This window comes from Meriones unguiculatus, chromosome 3, assembly GCF_030254825.1.
Source record: "Meriones unguiculatus strain TT.TT164.6M chromosome 3, Bangor_MerUng_6.1, whole genome shotgun sequence".
Lineage (NCBI taxonomy): Eukaryota > Metazoa > Chordata > Mammalia > Rodentia > Muridae > Meriones > Meriones unguiculatus.
In genome coordinates this window covers 123822907-123841023 of record NC_083351.1, presented here as the reverse complement: position 1 = coordinate 123841023, position 18117 = coordinate 123822907, and the positions used below count along the sequence as shown (strand labels likewise).

The 18117-nt window shown below is 38.4% G+C and overlaps 1 protein-coding gene across 1 annotated transcript in view; it reads right to left on the bottom strand.

Annotated features, from left to right (window-relative positions):
• The window catches only part of Spef2 (sperm flagellar 2), a 194739-nt gene that overhangs the window by 104870 nt on the left and 71752 nt on the right, over window positions 1-18117 (bottom strand). The window contains 4 exon segments of the mRNA XM_060380473.1: window positions 158-210; window positions 2148-2205; window positions 8959-9119; window positions 9758-9977. Coding sequence (XP_060236456.1) covers window positions 158-210; window positions 2148-2205; window positions 8959-9119; window positions 9758-9977 — 492 coding nt within the window.

Here is an 18117-nt window from a genome sequence, read left to right as displayed (position 1 = left end):
AATATTATAAAAAGTGATTATTATTCACTCTTCTATCAAGCATAACTTAAAATTAGACAGAACATTGTTTAGGTCATACCATCTGAATACATATCAAAAATACAAATCAAAACACATTTTAATATACGAATAGACAAAATTAGGATATGATACTTACTCTTAAGAAACCTTCACTTTGGTGGAAATCTTCAGTGTCAACAATCTTGAAACCTAGTAGCAGGAAAGCAGTAAGAGCAAAGCCCCAACATTTACATTCAAAAATCATGCCAGCACTTGGCCCCTTCTGTTTGGGGAATTAAGGGCATTAGACTCAGCCATGTGTGATACACCCAGAAAGCCTGCAGCTCAAGCATTGCAGTACAGCTTTTACTTTTTAGTCTGCAGCACTTCAGGCCCTGGCCACTTCCTTCCTGGCATGCTCTGAGCTCATAACAAATTCAAAATATATGATCTCTGTTCCTTCTGTCGTAAACAAAACAACTTTCTCAAGAAAAAAAATGAAGATGTTAATTTCCTACATTTATATTTTCCTGGATTGTAAAGTTAATAGATAATAGAAAGTTTGGAAACATTTAGAAATCACAATGGGCTCTTATTTAAATTCTATGGAAAATATGTTTTTAGAATATATTTATAATGAAAAGTCAGAATACTAATATCTACATAATTAAAATAATCTGTTAAGGTACAAAATAACTGGAATAAGAAGTGGAGAGTTTCATTCAAAAGAGGTAGAAAAGGCTACACTGGAAGAGCTGCACAGTTATTCCAAATCTGTGGTTGAGTCTATGGTGACAGTGGAGAGCAGTGATCATGCGGGAGGACCTGAGCTTCAGAATGTGAGCAAACTGAAATGTGCAAAAAGCTTTACTAACACAGTAGAATAACCAACTAATATTGGAAATGTTTTCCTTCAGTGATTCTACCAATGATCTAAGGGGATTATCCTGGATTCCTAAAGATAGACACTATAGTTAGGTTAAGGATACTCAGTTCTATTGCTGCTGTCAAAGATTAAGAGCTAGCCCAGTTTGATGAGCAGTGACCAGTGTTCTCAGGAGTCAAAGGGAACAGACTCTGAGGCTTTCCTCTATGAGCAGACCTCTGATATTACTCTCACACACACACTTGCATAGGTGAAAAGGAAAAGCAAAATAAGGAGGTGGTGAGTGAACATCATGTTTCCTGGTTCCATATAGGCAACAGTGAGCAATTACTTTAAGGAAGAGGGTGAAAATATTCACTGTGATTTCACCTTCATCCTCAAATGTCGATCCATATTTATCATCCTGCACAAAACTAACGTCCAAGTGGATCAGAGACCTCAACATAAAAGCAGACAAACTAAATCTGTTAGAATAAAAAGTGGGGAAGAGCCTTGAACTTTCTGGCACAGGAGACAACTTCCTGAACAGAACACCAACAGCACAGGCTCTAAGAGCAATAATCAATAAATGGGACCTCATGAAACTGAAAAGCTTCTGTAAAGCAAAGGACACTGTAGTCAGAACAAAACGACACTCTACAGACTAGGAAAGGATCTTCACCAACCCTCTATCTGACAGAGGGCTAATATCCAGAATATATAAAGAACTAAAGAAGTTAAAAAGCAACAAATCAAGTATCCAGTTAAAAAATGAGGTGCAGAGCTTAACAGAGAATTCTCAATAGAGGAATCTCGAATGGCAGAGAAACATTTAAAGAAATGCTCAACATCCTTAGTCATCAGGGAAATGCAAATCAAAGCAACCCTGAGATTTCACTTTACACCCATCAGAATAGCTAAGATCAAAAGCTCAAGTGACAACACATGCTGGAGAGGTTGTGGAGAAAGGGGAACCCTCCTCCATTGCTGGTGGGAATGCAAACTTGTACAACCACTTTGGAAATCAATCTGGTGCTTTCTCAGACAATTAGGAATAGTGCTACCTCAAGATCCAGCTAGGCATATATCCACAATATGCTCAATGACTACCTTGTACTGTTAATAACCACACAGAGAAGTATTTAATTCTCCTGTGTTTACCATTTCTTCCCCTGAAGTCTTACATGCACTCCTACTGTTTCTGTAACTCCCTCTATCATGCTGCAATATAAAAGATGGATGACTTGTTTTAACACATTATTTACTGGCTAGATAGTCTTACCTTTGTCATGGTGTATTGCTTCTCCTGAAACTGGAGTAACTGTTTTCTTTTTTTTATCCTATGGTAAGAAAAAACCCAAACACACAGTTTTAATATTGTCATGCTTTCCTTATGTTTCCTTAAGTTAGTGTTTGAGAGCACACTATTTTATCTACACTAATGATATTAAATTGGGTTGATATTTCTATCCTAAAAGATTTCCAGAAGGAAAAAAATGATGAGTATTGAATTTATAGAGAAATACAGTTACTTGTGGCATACAATGACTTTTAATGTCTATGTGTAGTACAGAAACTGCTTTTTCAGAAATAAAGAGAGAACTGGGGAAAATGGTCAGTTTATAGAAAATATCCTAAAAGAACAATCCAAAAGCTTTCAGTAATGGCTACAGATAAATATGAGAAAAATATACAGTATCCATTACTCTATTTATCAAAGTGAAAGTTTGCCACAATGTGAGAGAAGATCCACACAATGAAACAAATTTTCATTAGTCATGATTTACTAGTATTTGTTCTGTGAATGGAAATCATTTAGAGCAAATTCCGTTAACTGATTCAATTGCAGAGACATTAGGAGGTAAAAGAGTAGTAGACCTCAAGTCTGAGATTGAATTACAAGTACGTTTCTACAAACCTGCCCTTGAGAACACTAATCCGCATGTAGGGTCTGTAACTACTAATAAACATGAGAGCTGAGCCACATCAGTGATTCTTTTTTTTTTCCATCTCTAATTTCTACCTTCTAATTTCTTTTCTTGAAAATGAATGGTACATTTATGTGTGCGTGTTTTGTGTGTATATGTGTGCTTGTACACACCTACATATGCGTATAAACACTGCTGTGTGTGTGTGTGTATGAGTGAGCATACCAGATCATACATGTGAAAGTCAGAGGATAATTTATGAGAACTGGTTCTCTCCTTCTACAATGTAGGTTCCAGGGATTGAACTCAAATAATCAGGCATGATTGCAAGTTCATTTATCAAGTGATTGGTCCTGCTAGGCCTATAGTTTCTCCTTTAAATGCTCATCTCGTCCCAGTTCACGTGTGCATTTGTGCATGTATACGTTCCGTATCGATTTATTGCACAGTCACTGGTGGTGGAGGGCTTGACTAACAATTTCTTTTTTTTTCCTCTTTATTTTTATTATTACTTTATTCACTTTGTATCTCCCCATAAACCCCTCCCTTCTCCCCACCCTCCCTCCCCCTTCTTCACACATGCTCCTCCACAAGTCCACTGATAGGGGAGGTCCTCTTCTCCTTCCTCTGATCTTAGTCTATCAGATCACATCAGGAGTGGCTGCATAAGGGAGACTGGCCTGAAATTCTCTTTTCTTGTTGAGTCTTTTTGTGGTTTAGGTACCAAGGTGATGGTGGCTTTGTAGAATGAGTTTGGTAATGTTCCCTCTGTTTCTATTTTGTGGAATAATTTGAAGAGTATTGATGTTAGCTCTTCTTTGAAGGTCTGGTAGAATTCTGCACTGAAACCATCTGGTCCTGGGCTTTTTTTGGATGGGAGATTTTGGATGACCCCTTCTATTTCCTTGGGGGATGTAGGACTATTTAATTGATTTACCTGGTCCTGATTCAGCTTTGGTAAGTCGAATCGATCAAGCAAATTGTCCATTTCATTTAGGTTTTCAAATTTTGTGGCATATAGACTTTTGAAGTAAATCCTAATGATTGTTTGGATTTCCTCAGTATCTGTAGTTATGTCCCCCTTTTCATTTCTGATTTTGTTGATTTGGATGGTGTCTCTCTGCCTTTTAGTTAGCTTGGCTAAGGGTTTGTCTATCTTGTTGATTTTCTCAAAGAACCAGCTTTTGGTTTCATTGATTCTTTGAATTGTTTTATTTGTTTCTACTTGATTAATTTCAGCCCTGAGTTTGATTATTTCCAGCCGTCTACTCCTTTTTGGTGTCTCTGCTTCTTCTTTTTCTAGGGTTTTTAAGTGAGACATTAAGTTGCTTGAATGAGCTGTCTCGAATTTATTCTTGAAGGCACTTAGTGCTATGAACTTTCCTCTTAGCACTGCTTTCATTGTGTCCCCCAAGTTTGGGTATGTTGTGTCTTCATTTTCATTGAGTTCTAGGAAGACTTTAATTTCTTTATTTCTTCCCTAACCAGCTGTTATTTAGTAGCAAGTTGTTCAGTTTCCATTTGTGCGTAGGCTTATTGCTATTTCTGTTGTTCCATGGTGATCAGACAGGATACAAGGGATTATTTCAATCTTCTTGTATCTGTTGAGGCTCACTTTGTGACCAACTATATGGTCTATTTTGGAGAAGGTTCCATAAGGTGTTGAGAAGAAGGTAAATTCTTTTGTGTTTGGGTGTAAGGTTCTGTAAATGTCTGTCAGGTCCATTTGATTCATGACCTCTGTTAGAGACATTGTTTCTTTGTTTAATTTCTGTTTTGTTGACCTGACCTTTGTTGAGAGTGGGGTGTTGAAGTCTCCCACTATTAATGTGTGGGGATCTATGTGTGGTTTAAGTTTTATCAATGTCTCTTTTACAAATGTGGGTGCCCTTGTATTTGGGGCATAAAATGTTCAGGATTGTGATGTCTTCTTGTTGGAATTTTCCCTTGATGAGTATGAAGTGTCCTTCCCCATCTCTTTTGATTAATTTTGGTTAAAAGTCTATTTTATCAGCTATTAGAATGGCTACTCCTGCTTGCTTCTTGGGTCCATTTGTTTGGAAAGCCATCTTCTAACCCTTTACCCTCAGTTAATGTCTATCTTTGTGACTTAGGTGTGTTTCTTTTATGCAACAGATTGCTGGGTTTTGTTTACAAATCCATTCTGTTAGTCTGTGTTTTTTTTTTTTTTATTGGAGAATTGAGTCCATTGATGTTGAGAGAGATTAATGACCAGTGGCAGTTAGATTCTTTGATTTTGATGTTGGCTGTGGTCATAAGGTTGTGTGTTTGGTTGCTTTTTGTTTTACTGTAGGTAGTGAGGTTAACTATTTCCTGTGTTTTCTTGAAAGTAGCTAGTTTTCTCGGGTTGTATTTTCCCTTCTAGTGTCTTCTGTAATGCTGGATTTGTTGTTGTAAGCAGTTAAAATTTACTATGGGTTTATCTTCTGGTAATGCTGCTGTTAATCCTCAGCAGCTGTATAACCAAATCACCACACAGAGACTGGGTTTTTAGTTAACCTAGAACACAATGCTGGGCAATATTTACTCCCTCCAAGTCCTCAGTTTCCTAACATTTAGATTTCCCACATTCTACTTGCTTTTTGTGAAATCTTAGGTCTGGTTCATGCTCCATGACCTCCAAGCTCTCTCCTCCAGCTCTGCTCTCCTAGCTCTCTTCTCTCCTCCCACTCCTTTCCTGCTCTCTAGCTCCTCCCCTCTTTCCTGTCCTCTGGCTCCTCCCATTGCATAACATTGTATCTAGTTGCTTTATTTTGTCCTGTTTACACAAGAGTTGAGACAGGATGTTTATAGTGAGTATCACAATGCAATATCTGGATTGAAACCAGAGAGTTGGGGGTGGGGAAATCAGCATTTGTATTAACAAGGGTAAGGCGTATACATTTCAAAAGAACATTATACCAACAATTTGTGTGTAGGTATTGTTGAAATTTGTTTTTGTCATTGAATATCTTGTTTTCTCCATCCACGAAGACTGAGAGTTTTGCTGGGTATAGTAGCCTGGGCTGACATCTGTGTTCTCTTAGGGTCTGCATGATATCCATCCAGGCCCTTCTGGCTTTCATAGTCTCTGTTGAAAAGTCTGGTGTGATTCTAATGGGTTTGCCATTATATTTTACTTGGCCTTTTTCCCTTGCAGCTTTTAGTATCTTTTCTTTGTTCTGTATACGTACTGTTTTGATTATTATGTGGCGGGAGGATTTTCTTTTCTGGTCCAATTTGTTGGTTGTTCTGTAGGCCTCATGTATTCTTATTGGCCTCTCTAAGTTGGGGAAATTTTCTTCAATGATTTTGTTGAAAATATTTTCTGGTCCTTGGAGCAGGGAATCTTCTTTTTCCTCTACACCTATTATTCTTAGGTTTTGTCTTTTTATGTTGTCTTGAATTTCTTGGATGGTCTGTGTCAGGAATTTTTTAGATTTAACATTTTCTTTGACAGATACATCTATTTCTTCCATTGCATCTTCCACACCTGAGATTCTTTCTTCCATCTCTTGTAGTGTGTTGGTTATGCTAACCTCTGTAGTTCCTGTTTTCTTCTCTAAGTTCTTTCTTTCCACAATTTCCTCCATTTATGTTTTCTTTATGTTTTCCAATTCTATCTTCAGGTCTTGAGCCATTTTGTTGATTTCTTTCACCTGTCTGACTGTATTTTCCTGTTTTTCCATTAATTCCTTTAGCTGTTTGTTTGAACAATCCTCTTTTTTTTTTATTTCATTCAGTGATTTAAGCATTTCCTCTCTATAGGCCACAAACTGTTTGGCTGCAACTTCCTCTTTTTCTTTACGGATAGCCATTAACTGTTTGTTTTTATCTTCCTCTATTTCTTTACACATTTTATTTGTTTCCTCTGTTATCCTCTTTATGATCATAGATGTTAGGTCATCTTCTTGTATTTCAATTATGCTGGGGTGTCTAGGGCTACTGGGTAACTGAGTTCTGGAGATGCCATATTGCTCTGGCTTTTGTTGGTTGAACTTTTACGCTGGCCTCTACCCATTGGGTTATCTTAGGTGTTTGGAGTTGGTTTCTGGTGGTTCCTGGAATCCTGTGGTGGGGAGAATCCCTTTGGCAGGAAGATGGTTTTTCCAGAAGGAAGCCTTCTCAGCTTTTTGGGTATAGTCACTGGATGGCTGGTGTTTTTCAGGAGTTGCTGCTGCTTACCTCCAGCATAGAGACCTGAGTGATAACTGTGGTCCTTATTCAAGAGGGCTCTCCTCTTACCAGGAGAAGTCCTGAAGACAGCTGCCCAGTTTCTTGCTGTGAATTTAGTGATCTGCTGCTGTAACCTGTGTGTCCCATGGTTTGGTCGGTTTTGTTAGGGATGACTGGTTGCCCCTTGGAGCAGTATCTGGAGGTTGATCTTGGGGATCCTGTGCTTTTGTAGGTCTGAGGTTGGGGCTCTGTGCCCTAGTACCCTAGCAGTAATCTGTGGCGGGTGAGTACTGCTCTCCTGGTAACAGCAGGCTATCTGGTGCACAGCAGGACTCTGGTTTGTGCCAGTTTGTGGGACCTTTTCTGGGGATATACTGGGTGGTTTAAGTCCGTCCCCTTTGCTTAGTTCCCTGTGAGGGTTTCTCCAGACAGTGACTCAAAGTCTCTGGAGTCCTGGGGCGCACAGTTCTGTCTGTGAGGAATAGTTGGTACAGTGCAGGCCTCTGGGCTGGTGGCACGCGCGGGCCTGCCTGCTAGTTTGCGGGAGCTGGGTGCCCAACTACTCACTGTGCTTCCGGCTTGAAGGCAGATCAGTGATGGCAGCTTGTACCCGCCGGTCTGCGAGAGACTTTTCCAGGGTAAAGTCTGGGTGGCCCAGGTCAGCACTGTTTCCTTCCTTCCCTGTGGGGGCCTCTCCTGACAGGGACTCCCAGACTCTGTTGCACCAGGGAGCACAGCTCCGTCTGTGCTAGAGAGCTGGCGCGCAGGCCCTGTCCATGCTTGTGGTTTGAGCCCAGTTCAGTGGCTCACACCTGCCGGTCTGTGAGACTTTTTCCAGGGGAAGACTGGGTGACCCGTGGCCAGTCCCACTGCCTTCCTTCCCTGTGGGTTTTCTCGTGACTGGGACTCCCAGTCTCTGGTGCTTTTGTGTCCACCAATCAGCCTGGGAAGGTGATCAGGACACACAGGCGTGTGGCTCTGGTTCAGCTACCTAGTGCCCGCAGGACCCGTGATCTCTCCCGAGTTCTGGCTGGGGGACCTGAGCATGGACCCAACTGATTCCCACGCCGTGGGGGTTTCCTCTCACCTGGGAAACAGGATTGCTGTTGTTTTAGGGCCTAGAGTTCAGTCTCTTGGTCGCTGTATGAAAAATGTTGTCCTGCTCTTCAGATGCAGTGTTCTCCTGGCTGCCATCTTGGCCCCCCTTGACATCAGTGATTCTTAAAGTCACATAATACTCATCTACTCCCTACCATGTAGTTTTATATCTTTGGAAATAATGTGATAAAGTGCAATATGTATGTTAAATTATGACAATGTGATCAATTTAATCCGCTTGGAGTGCTCCAGCTGAGATATAGCATGGGTTGGTATACTCTGGCTGTGGACTAAATTGATCCAACTAGCTGTTTTCATATGGTTCCAGGATGTCTTTTAAGCAGCCTCATACTGTGAGCTTAGAGCCAAGCAAAGTGTCCCACTCTCCTCTTAACCCTGTGGGGTCCAGCAGCTGTCTTGTCCATCATCATCAGTGGTCTGACACCACATATTGGGAATCCCGCTGTTTTCAACTTCTTGATGTTTAGTGGTGAATTGTCAGTCTAGGAGTTGATCTTATTTCAAGTGTAGGCTGCTCTCCTAATAACTGCCATTACACACACACACACATACACAGAGAGAGAGAGAGAGAGAGAGAGAGAGAGAGAGAGAGAAAGAGAGGTACCCAATCACATTTACTTGGCAGCTCCTGCCTCTGAGGAATGTCTTCATCTTAGAGCCACTGAACTCAAAATAAGCTCACCACTCTGGATGGTTCATCTAGGAAAATCATTTCATGGTGTAGTTCCAGGATGAGGATACCTGCTCTTTTGCCTTTTAATCTACAGAACTTAATTAATCACTTTTTGGACCTTTACTGGATTATGCTTGGATTGTACCCTGATATGTAGCTGTAGTGTACCAGTTACATAAAACTAAAATCACACTTACCAGGTTTGTGGCAGTTTCCTGCAGGATAAGTTTAAGATTTGCTTTATTTCTTTTACTTTCTTCTTGAGATGCTGGTGGGATTCTGTTTTCTTCATGTTCATGATATGCCCGAATAGCTTCACGGACAAGAGCATCGATAGAAAGTACACTAATAGGGAAGTCTAAAGTAGAAAGGGCAATTTTACAAACACCTTTGCCTTCTAAGAGCTGATAGCACTGCATCAGTGGTCTGAATTAACCTTGTAATGCTGCACTCCCTAAAGATGTCCCTCACATAAAGCTACTTTTTTCTTGTAATAAAGTTTACATCACATGAAAGAAATCATTTTAGCTGGTAGAAAGGGTACAGCTCAGCAGCACTGAAAAATCCTCTGAGCTGAGTGAACCTCACAATTACCCTGCTTCAGGAGTTCTCATTCTTTCAAAAGTAAATTCCCACCTACTACATGGCATAGCCATTCATTCCCCTACCCATGGGCCCAGGAAACACGAATCATTTTCTATCTGCATACATTTGTCTATTCTGAGATACTTCATATAAGTTAAATGTCGCACTATGTCATCTTCCACATCTGCTTTCTATTATTTAGCATAATGTTGCCAACTCTGAAATATATTGCAGTACCTCACTCATTGTGAATATGGAAAATCAGTCACATGATTGTACTACCGTAAATTTTTTGATGAAAGATATTCTCTAAACAGAGCCTCTGGTATGACTTTTATGGGCATAGACATTTGTAGCCACAGTCGGTACAAATAGAATATAATAAGGAAAAGAGAAAGAAAGGAAACTTGCCTTTTTGTAGAGACTTTAGAACAGTGGTTTTTCCACTGAGTGTCTTCCCCAGTAAGCAACCCTTCACAGCAAATGAAGGTAATTCCATTTCTGCTGAACTATCTTGAGAGGGAATAGATTTTTCAATTAATCTTTGAAGCAGATGACCCAAGATGTTATTGTTGGAGGGTGGTGAGCTGTTAAGCATGTCCTCTGGTAAGGCCCACTCTCCAACCATGTTCTGAAAAACAAAAACAAAAAAAGATCAAAACTGTTCTCAAAAATGGAAGCGTAAGTGGCATTTAAATTTTAATAGGGAGGTGGTAGGGGAAGCCAGGAGGAATAGAGGGTGGAAAAACTGGGATTGGGATGTATTATATGGGAGTAAAATGTATTTTTTAATTTTTTTAAGTGAATCCAAAAAGAATCTAACCAACATTGAAAGTATTATATTGTAAAAAATCAGTAGTGATACTACCTTCATATTACAGAATATTAACTAAACTTCCTACACAAAACATTAAAAAACTTTAAACATATTAGTTTTAAAAGTAGGTTTTTTTTTATGGAAAATTGATTGCAACATTCCAACAGTGTATTGCCTTTTCTTTTCAACATCTTGCTCTGCAGCTTCCTTCGTCCTTTTTGTAGAAGTAGGTTTTTTTTAGTTAACTGAAAAAATTGTGTTTATATTATGACATTTAAGTTACTTTAAAACACCTTTATTGATACTAAAACAGAAGGTACATAAATTAAATATTAAAATAAGAATAAAAGTGATTTAAAAACTACAAGAAACTAAAAGGAGATAAATTATAGACATAAAATGATAACTCAATTAGTAAGTAATTTTTCCACTATGAGGTAATATTTATTAATTCATCTCTAGAACATGAGTTATGGAAGCAAATATGCTAAATTAAAGTTGTTAGAGAACTCAGTACTTGAAAACAGAAATGGTTTATTTCCTTACATTTTATGTTTTTAACTGAACAGAAATTTATTGTTGAAAATTTAGATTATGGAAGATGGACGGTTATACAATGTGTTTGTTAAGGCTATTCCTAACTTTACACAGGCCCACTTACACACACATACAGACACACACAGACACCCACACACATCACACACATCAACACACATATTGTATCAAAATAATTGGAAGAGGGGCATGGGAGGAGATGAGGGAGGATGGGATTGGGAGGGAATGACAGAAGGACACAAAGTGAATAAAATGTAAGTAATATAAAAATTAAAAGATAATTGGCAAGAATGCCATTTAAAAACAAAAGTACAGATTGTGTTTTCTTTATTGCTTCTTGTTCCATTCTTAGGTCATGAATAGTTTTATTCATTTCCTTCTTCTGTTTGATTGTGGTTTCCTGTATTTGTTTAATTTCTTTAAGGCATTTGTTCAATTCTTTCACGTATTTAATTGTATTTTTCTGCTCTAGTTTGCAGGATTTATTGTCTTCCTTTAAAGCCTCTATCATTTTCATAACCTCAGCTTTAAAATCCTTTTCTTTTTCACAGAATGCTCTTAAAGCAAAACACACATAACTTATTTTTTCCATTGCAATGTAATATCCAGTATATTTCTCCCTTTTTCCTATTTGTTCTTTAATATGCCATATATGGTTTTGGAAACCATGCATGATGTATTTGCTTTGGACATGTTAAGCACATTGTAAAACATTTGCATGTGAATTCACAGATCCATCAGAAATACTTGTAGACACCCTAAATTAGTAAACTGCTTTTATACTTCATGTGGCTTAATAGGACAATATTCCTCAGTTCTTAAAAGAACTAAAATTTAATTAAATTTAAAAAATAGTTTTCTTGTGCTTTGGGTGTGATAGTATCTCCAGGGCCTGCTGTGATAGGACCACTGGTTTCCAGTGCCGTCAAATGGCCCTGGGATTTTGTGTTCTTATGCTGACCTCTACCCATTTTGGTGTCTCTAGTGTTAGCAGGCCTGGGAGTCTCTGATGGTCAGAGAGTTCAAGAGTAGGTAGAGAAGGCTCTAAGTTGAATGATGCTTGGGGCCTCATACTGGCGTCTGTGAGATGACAGACAGCTTAGGCTTCAAGTAGTTCCTCTAGTAAGGGGAGTGGGAATTGCATTAGACATAGGCTCATTTTTGATCACTTCCACCTGGTGGGACTGCCTTATCAGGCCACTGCGGAAGAGGACATGCTCAGTCCTGATGCAGCTTGATGAGCTGGGGTTGATAGGAAAGAGAAATCCCTTTCCTGAGGAAGAGGCAAAGGGGTAAAAAGGAGGCAGGGAAGTTGGGATGGTGCTATAACCAGGATGTAAAGTGCATAAAATAAATTAATTAATTAAAAAAATAAAACTGCGGAAACCACACTTGAAAATGTTTTGTAAAAGCTGTGAATACGATATTAAAGTGAATGAGTCATTTGTTGTGTATCTTACTGTTACTTGGAATTAGTTCATATAACCTATATCTCAAACTTTCTTAGCTCTTAATCAACACTTAACAAATGTGTTGATTCAGTGGGGCAGATATGTCAAACTAGGCATCATACCTGAATGTCAAAGAGTTTGGATTTCAAAATGTACTGCTTTTTAAAATTAAAGATACTCAGCTTTGTAAGCACTTGGGTTGTTTTACTTGTCTTAGTTCAAATCATGCTGCTATGAAGAACACAAGAAAATCACTGGGGAAAGCATGAGCTCCTCAGCATCCTGTCCTCATAAAATCAGAAGCAAGCAAAAATGACAGAGGACTTTACCTTTCTTCAGGAAATACAAAGCAACTTGTATGAGTCTGAATTGTCCATCTTGCCCTAATAAGACAGCTTGTATTTTTCCAAAGGAAAATAGTATGTTTCTCTTGACTCTGTTCGTTTCCTATTTTCTGCTATGTGTGGGATCTGTGCATTTTAAAAAATGAATGGACAAAATTGAATCCCAAACTTGAGTTCTACTACTCATCTTAGCCTCATGTTTAATAGTAAAATCCACAAAGTAATGAATGAGTCACATTTGGGGATTAAAAACAATTCTTTATCTTACACTATTAATCTTTATCTTACACTATTAACCAATTATATACATTGTTCAAAATGGCAGACTGTGTCTATATGTGGAGCATTATCATGAGTACGTATTTTCAGATTTATTTTTAATTTTTAGTTGCATGTGTGTACCTGTGAATATTTTGTATGAGTATGGTGCCAGTGGAGGACAGGAAAGGGTGTTAGAATTTTCAGAGCTGAGGTTACAGGCGGTGACTTCCAGCAAGGATGTTGGAAAAAGATTGGCTTACTACCTCTCTAACCTTTTTAGACCATTTTGGCAAAAGTTCTAAAGCTTATGTCATGAATAAAGAAACATTTTTCTATGCTCTTGACTTTACTTTTATCAATACTTTCAATTGACTATATCTGAAAATAAAATACTTTCCACTGAACATGTGGAAAGTTTGTTAAGTGATATGGGTCATGTTCTTAGTCTGGTACCAGGACTTCTCATTATAAAAACACTGGAGATGAAATCCTTGAAGCAAACAAAATTTATCATTGAAGCAAAGTATTCCTAAGGATTTTCTTTAAAATTCACAAAAATAAATCTATAATTATAATCAAAACTTGTCTTTTTCATCTCTATATAAATATTTTATTCTCAATTATTTTTTTTAGGATCAGGAATATAGCTCAGAGCTAGAACATTTGCTTAGTTTGTGTGAGGCCCTAAGTTCAGTTTGCAGCAACACACACAAAACGAAGAATTTTGTTTTAATTTAATGACTGATTTTGCTAGGCCAGTGCTTAATTATCTTCACTGTTCAATTTTAAATGGTGATTTTGCATAGTTTGCACCATAAGCACTACTTGCTTCTGCTTTTATTCACTGGAATCACTTATACTTCTAAGTAGAGAAATGATAATTTTATGTAAAGTGGTCTGTCAGGAAGTAGACAAACAAAGCCTCAAATTCCAAGTTGATGCAATAGATTCCAAAGTCCTGATAATTTTTATCTGTGTAGTCTTTCAATCTTCTCTATAGGAAACAGTCTCACAAGTAAGTGATGTCTCAGGTTTCCACAGTGGTTGATTCTGCTCTTTGCTTGTTTTGTATTTTTGCCCTTTTAACTTGAAGCACAATTTAATTTTTATAACATTGTTGTAGAGATCAAGTGAAATAATATGTACAAGCCAATGTGACCACTGATGGCAAACACTGAAGGAGTTGACAGGCACTGTTGGAGACATTTAACAGTATCACACACCTATAAAGACAATAGTTGGTTTTGCCTCAGTTAGAAAGTATGCTTCCTGTTTTATCAGGTATCTTCAGGACTGGCTGCAAAGCCCTCCTCTGTGGCCTAACAGGACTGCTCCTCCCTTTGGGGGTGGGGAGACCAAAGAGCCAGTCATTGAGTTCCTGTTAGAAATAGTCCCTGTTCCCCTCACTTTGGGAAACCAATTGGTTACTGAGCTACCACAGGCTACATCTGAGTGGAGGTTCTAGGTTATATCCATACATGGTCCTTGTTTGAATGTCAGGAATGGGGAGGAGGTCCCCCCTATCAGTGGACTTGGAAAGGGGCACGGTGGAGATGAGGGAGGGAGGGAGGGACTAGGAGGGAATGAGGGATCGGGACACGGCTGGGATACAGAGTTAATAAAATGTAAATGATAAAAAAAATAAAAAAATTAAAAAAAAAAGAAAGTATGCTTCCTCACAACAGTGTCAAGACAAAGCTCTTCTACCTCCTGGAGGTAGTTACAGATTATGGCCAAACACAATGGAACAGAACATTGAAGAGAACAGAATGTTCTGGCTGGAAAAAGAACTGAAGTGTGACCTGCAGAGATAAGCAGACAGAGCTTGGGAGTTGCTCACTCAGCACGACCACGCTGGAGGGACAGCTTCTCCACCAAGACCAAGGAAAAGGAAACAAGGACATAATGAGTGTGAAAGGAATCAGGAAAACTGAAAGAGGGAAAATGGTGACTAAATGTGAAAACCTAAACTGCAAATGCTTGTAGAGCTGAGGAAGAACCAGTTGATTTTAGCAGACTTTTACATGTTTATTATTTATGTAGCTCTGATTAAAATAATGATGTCATAAGATATATAATTCACACTTTCAGATACTGTTACAAATGTACACATTGGGCTATTAGTTTCAAGTTGCTAATTCCTGCAGTGGCCAAACTAGGTAAGTATCACTTGATAGAAAACATTGCTTTAACAGGGTGTGGGTGTGCTCTGCATTGCTACATTTGAATTGTGTGAGCTATCAAACACATGGGGATTACTTTATTTTATGGGGATGCCTTTATTTTTAGGATCAGTGATTTTGTAGTGTCTACATTAAAACAATAGGTATGTATTTTTGATATGTACATGCAAGAATCAAGAGCCATATAGCCTTGTCAATTAATATCTTCTTTAAAACAGAGATCATAACACTATAACAGAGTAAATAACCAGTTTTCTTGGTGAAAAGACATAACTAGTTCACTAGTATCATTTTTACTAATGACCCACACTAACTTTTCTAGAACCTGACTCTGTATCTCTGGGCCCAAAGTATTCACATACTGTTCTTATTATCTTCACACAGTATGTGGAACTACCATTTGGCTACCCATCCTGGATCCAAAGTGCTAAAGTATCTCCTTGTATTTTGTAGTAGACTTTAAAATGATTTACTAGACTTCTCTTTCTAGCCATTTTTAGTCAGTCATATCCTTTAGGCTTCCTGTGGGCTGATGTTTTTGTATTGTTGGACGTTTATGAGCATTTACAAATGGTGTCTTCTTTATGGGCTGAGGTTCACACTTCAAGAGCAAGAAATTGATCTTCTACTTCCTGTAGACTCCCTCATTGACTATAATGTGGCTGTTTCTGCTTTTGAGGTTGTATGCTTTCTCAACAGATTATAATAATTGCCATTGATAAAATGAAGTTCTAAGTATATATATGTATATATGCACATATATACATACTTATGCCATATATATCATTATTATTTCTCTAAACTCCTTAAAAATTAAAACTGAGATGGATGTTCTTCATTAACACTTTTAAAATAGATACATGGCTTGTATAAAGTTTGATAGATAGAATCTAGGTCTTGAGAGATGTTCATTATGAATCCCAAAAATCTTGAATTGAGCACAGTGCATCATTCCATAAATCAAGAACATTGAGTTATATAGTGGCATTTCAATGTGGTTTCTGTGGAATGATAGTCGTGGCCTAAAGGCCCACAGGATCCAGTTTTTATCTTCGCAGATGACTAAGACTTACCAGCATCTGCATGATCTGAGGTGGCCCAGGTAGACCTAGGCTGGAACGCTCTCAGCAATTTAGAATTCAATGACATATAAAAAAGATGAAAGACATAGAAAAACATCTTCCCTCTAACAGAGAAAAAGCCTTTTTCAGTGGCTCTAACATGTGTTATATTTTTATATATGCTGGTTTCCTTAGAGAATCTTGGACCTAGGCATATATCCAAAAGAGGCTCAAGTACACAAAAAGGTCATTTGCTCAACCATGTTTGTAGCAGCTTTATTTGTAATAGCCAGAAGCTGGAAACAGCCCAGATGCCTCAACTGAACAGCCTCAACTGAAGAATGGATGCAGAAATTGTGGTACATCTATACAATGGAGTATTACTCAGCAATGAAAAATAAGGAAATCATGAAATATGCAGGTAAATGTTGGGACCTGGAAAGGATCATCCTGAGTGAGTTGTCCCAGAAGCAAAAGACACACATGGTATATACTCACTCATATAAACATACAACATAGAATAAACCCACTAAAATCTGTACATCTAAACAAACTAAGCAAAAGAGAGGACCGTAACTAAAATGCTCAATCCCCATCCTGAAAGGCAAAGAGGATGGACATCAGAAGAAGAAAACAGGAAACAACCTAGGAACCTGCTAGAGAGGGCCTCTGAAAGCCAGAAGAAGAAAACAGGAAACAACCTAGGAACCTGCCACAAAGGGCCTCTGAAAGCCTCTGCCCTAAAGACTATCAAAGCAGATGCTGAGCCTGATGGCCAACTGACAGGCAGAGTGAATGGAATTTTATGTAAGAAGTGGGAAATAGCAAGAGCTGGAGAGGACAGGAACTCCACAAGTTGAGCAACAGAACAAGAAAATTTGAATACAGGGAACTTCCCAGAGACTCATACTCCAACCAAGGACTATTCATGGAGATAACCTAGAACCCCTGCACAGATGTAGCCCATGGCAGTTTAGTGTCCAAGTGGCTTACATAGTGATGGGAAGAGGGACTGCCTCTGACATAAACTGATTGGCCTGCTCTTTGATCACCTCCCCCTGTGAGGGGAGCAGCCTTACCAGGCCACAGAAGAAGACAATGCAGCCATTCCTGATGTGATCTGAAGACTAAGATCAGAAGGAAGGAGAGAAGGACCTCCCCTATCAGTGGACTTGGGGAGGAGCATGCATGCAGAAAGGGGAGGAAGGGTGGGATCGTGAGGGGAGGAGGGAGGGGCTTATGGGGGGATACAAAATGAATAAAGTGTAATTAATAATAAAAAATAAAAAATAAAAAATATTCTAAAACTATTTGTAACATTCAATGATATAAATAGCATTTTGCTATAGTAGCCAAAGACATAGAACAAAATCTTCTGATAGACTTATTTCAAGATAAATGTTGTTATAAAATCAGTATGTGATTCTTTCAGAGCATAGTCAATGCATAGCAACTCTGCCACAGGAAAACTGATAAGATGGATAGATATAATAGAACACGCAGACTATGAGCAAGCTCAGAAACTGTCATTTCTATAAACAGAAGCTAGTAAGGATCTCAACAAATATGCATGAAATTTGTTGATGTAGGAAGAACCTCTCAAAGAAACAGACTACCAGAAATCTTCTAGAAATGATAAACAAATCAGCAATTCTGCAAGTACAGAGTTAATGTGGTATTGACACAAAAACAGACATGTAGACCAATGGGATAGAAATTAAAGACTACAACATGAACACATGTGACTTCAGTCATTTCATATTTGACAAAGATGCCAAAAACACACTGGAAAAAGAGAGATCATCTTCCTCAAATGATGCTGAGAATGTCAAATGTCCACATGCAGAAGAATAAAATTACTCATATTTATCACCTTGCACAAAAAATAACTCCAAGTGCACCAAAGACTTAAACCAGAATCTTGAAACACTAAAATTGCTAGAAGAAAACATGAGAAGTACCGTGCATGGTTTAGGTGCAGGAAATGAATTCCTGAATAGGATTCCATTTGCTTGAGAATTAAGGACAAGTGGAATTACATGAAACTAAAATGCGAATGAAAAACAAAAAAAATCTGGGAGAGGAGGGCTCCCAGAAAA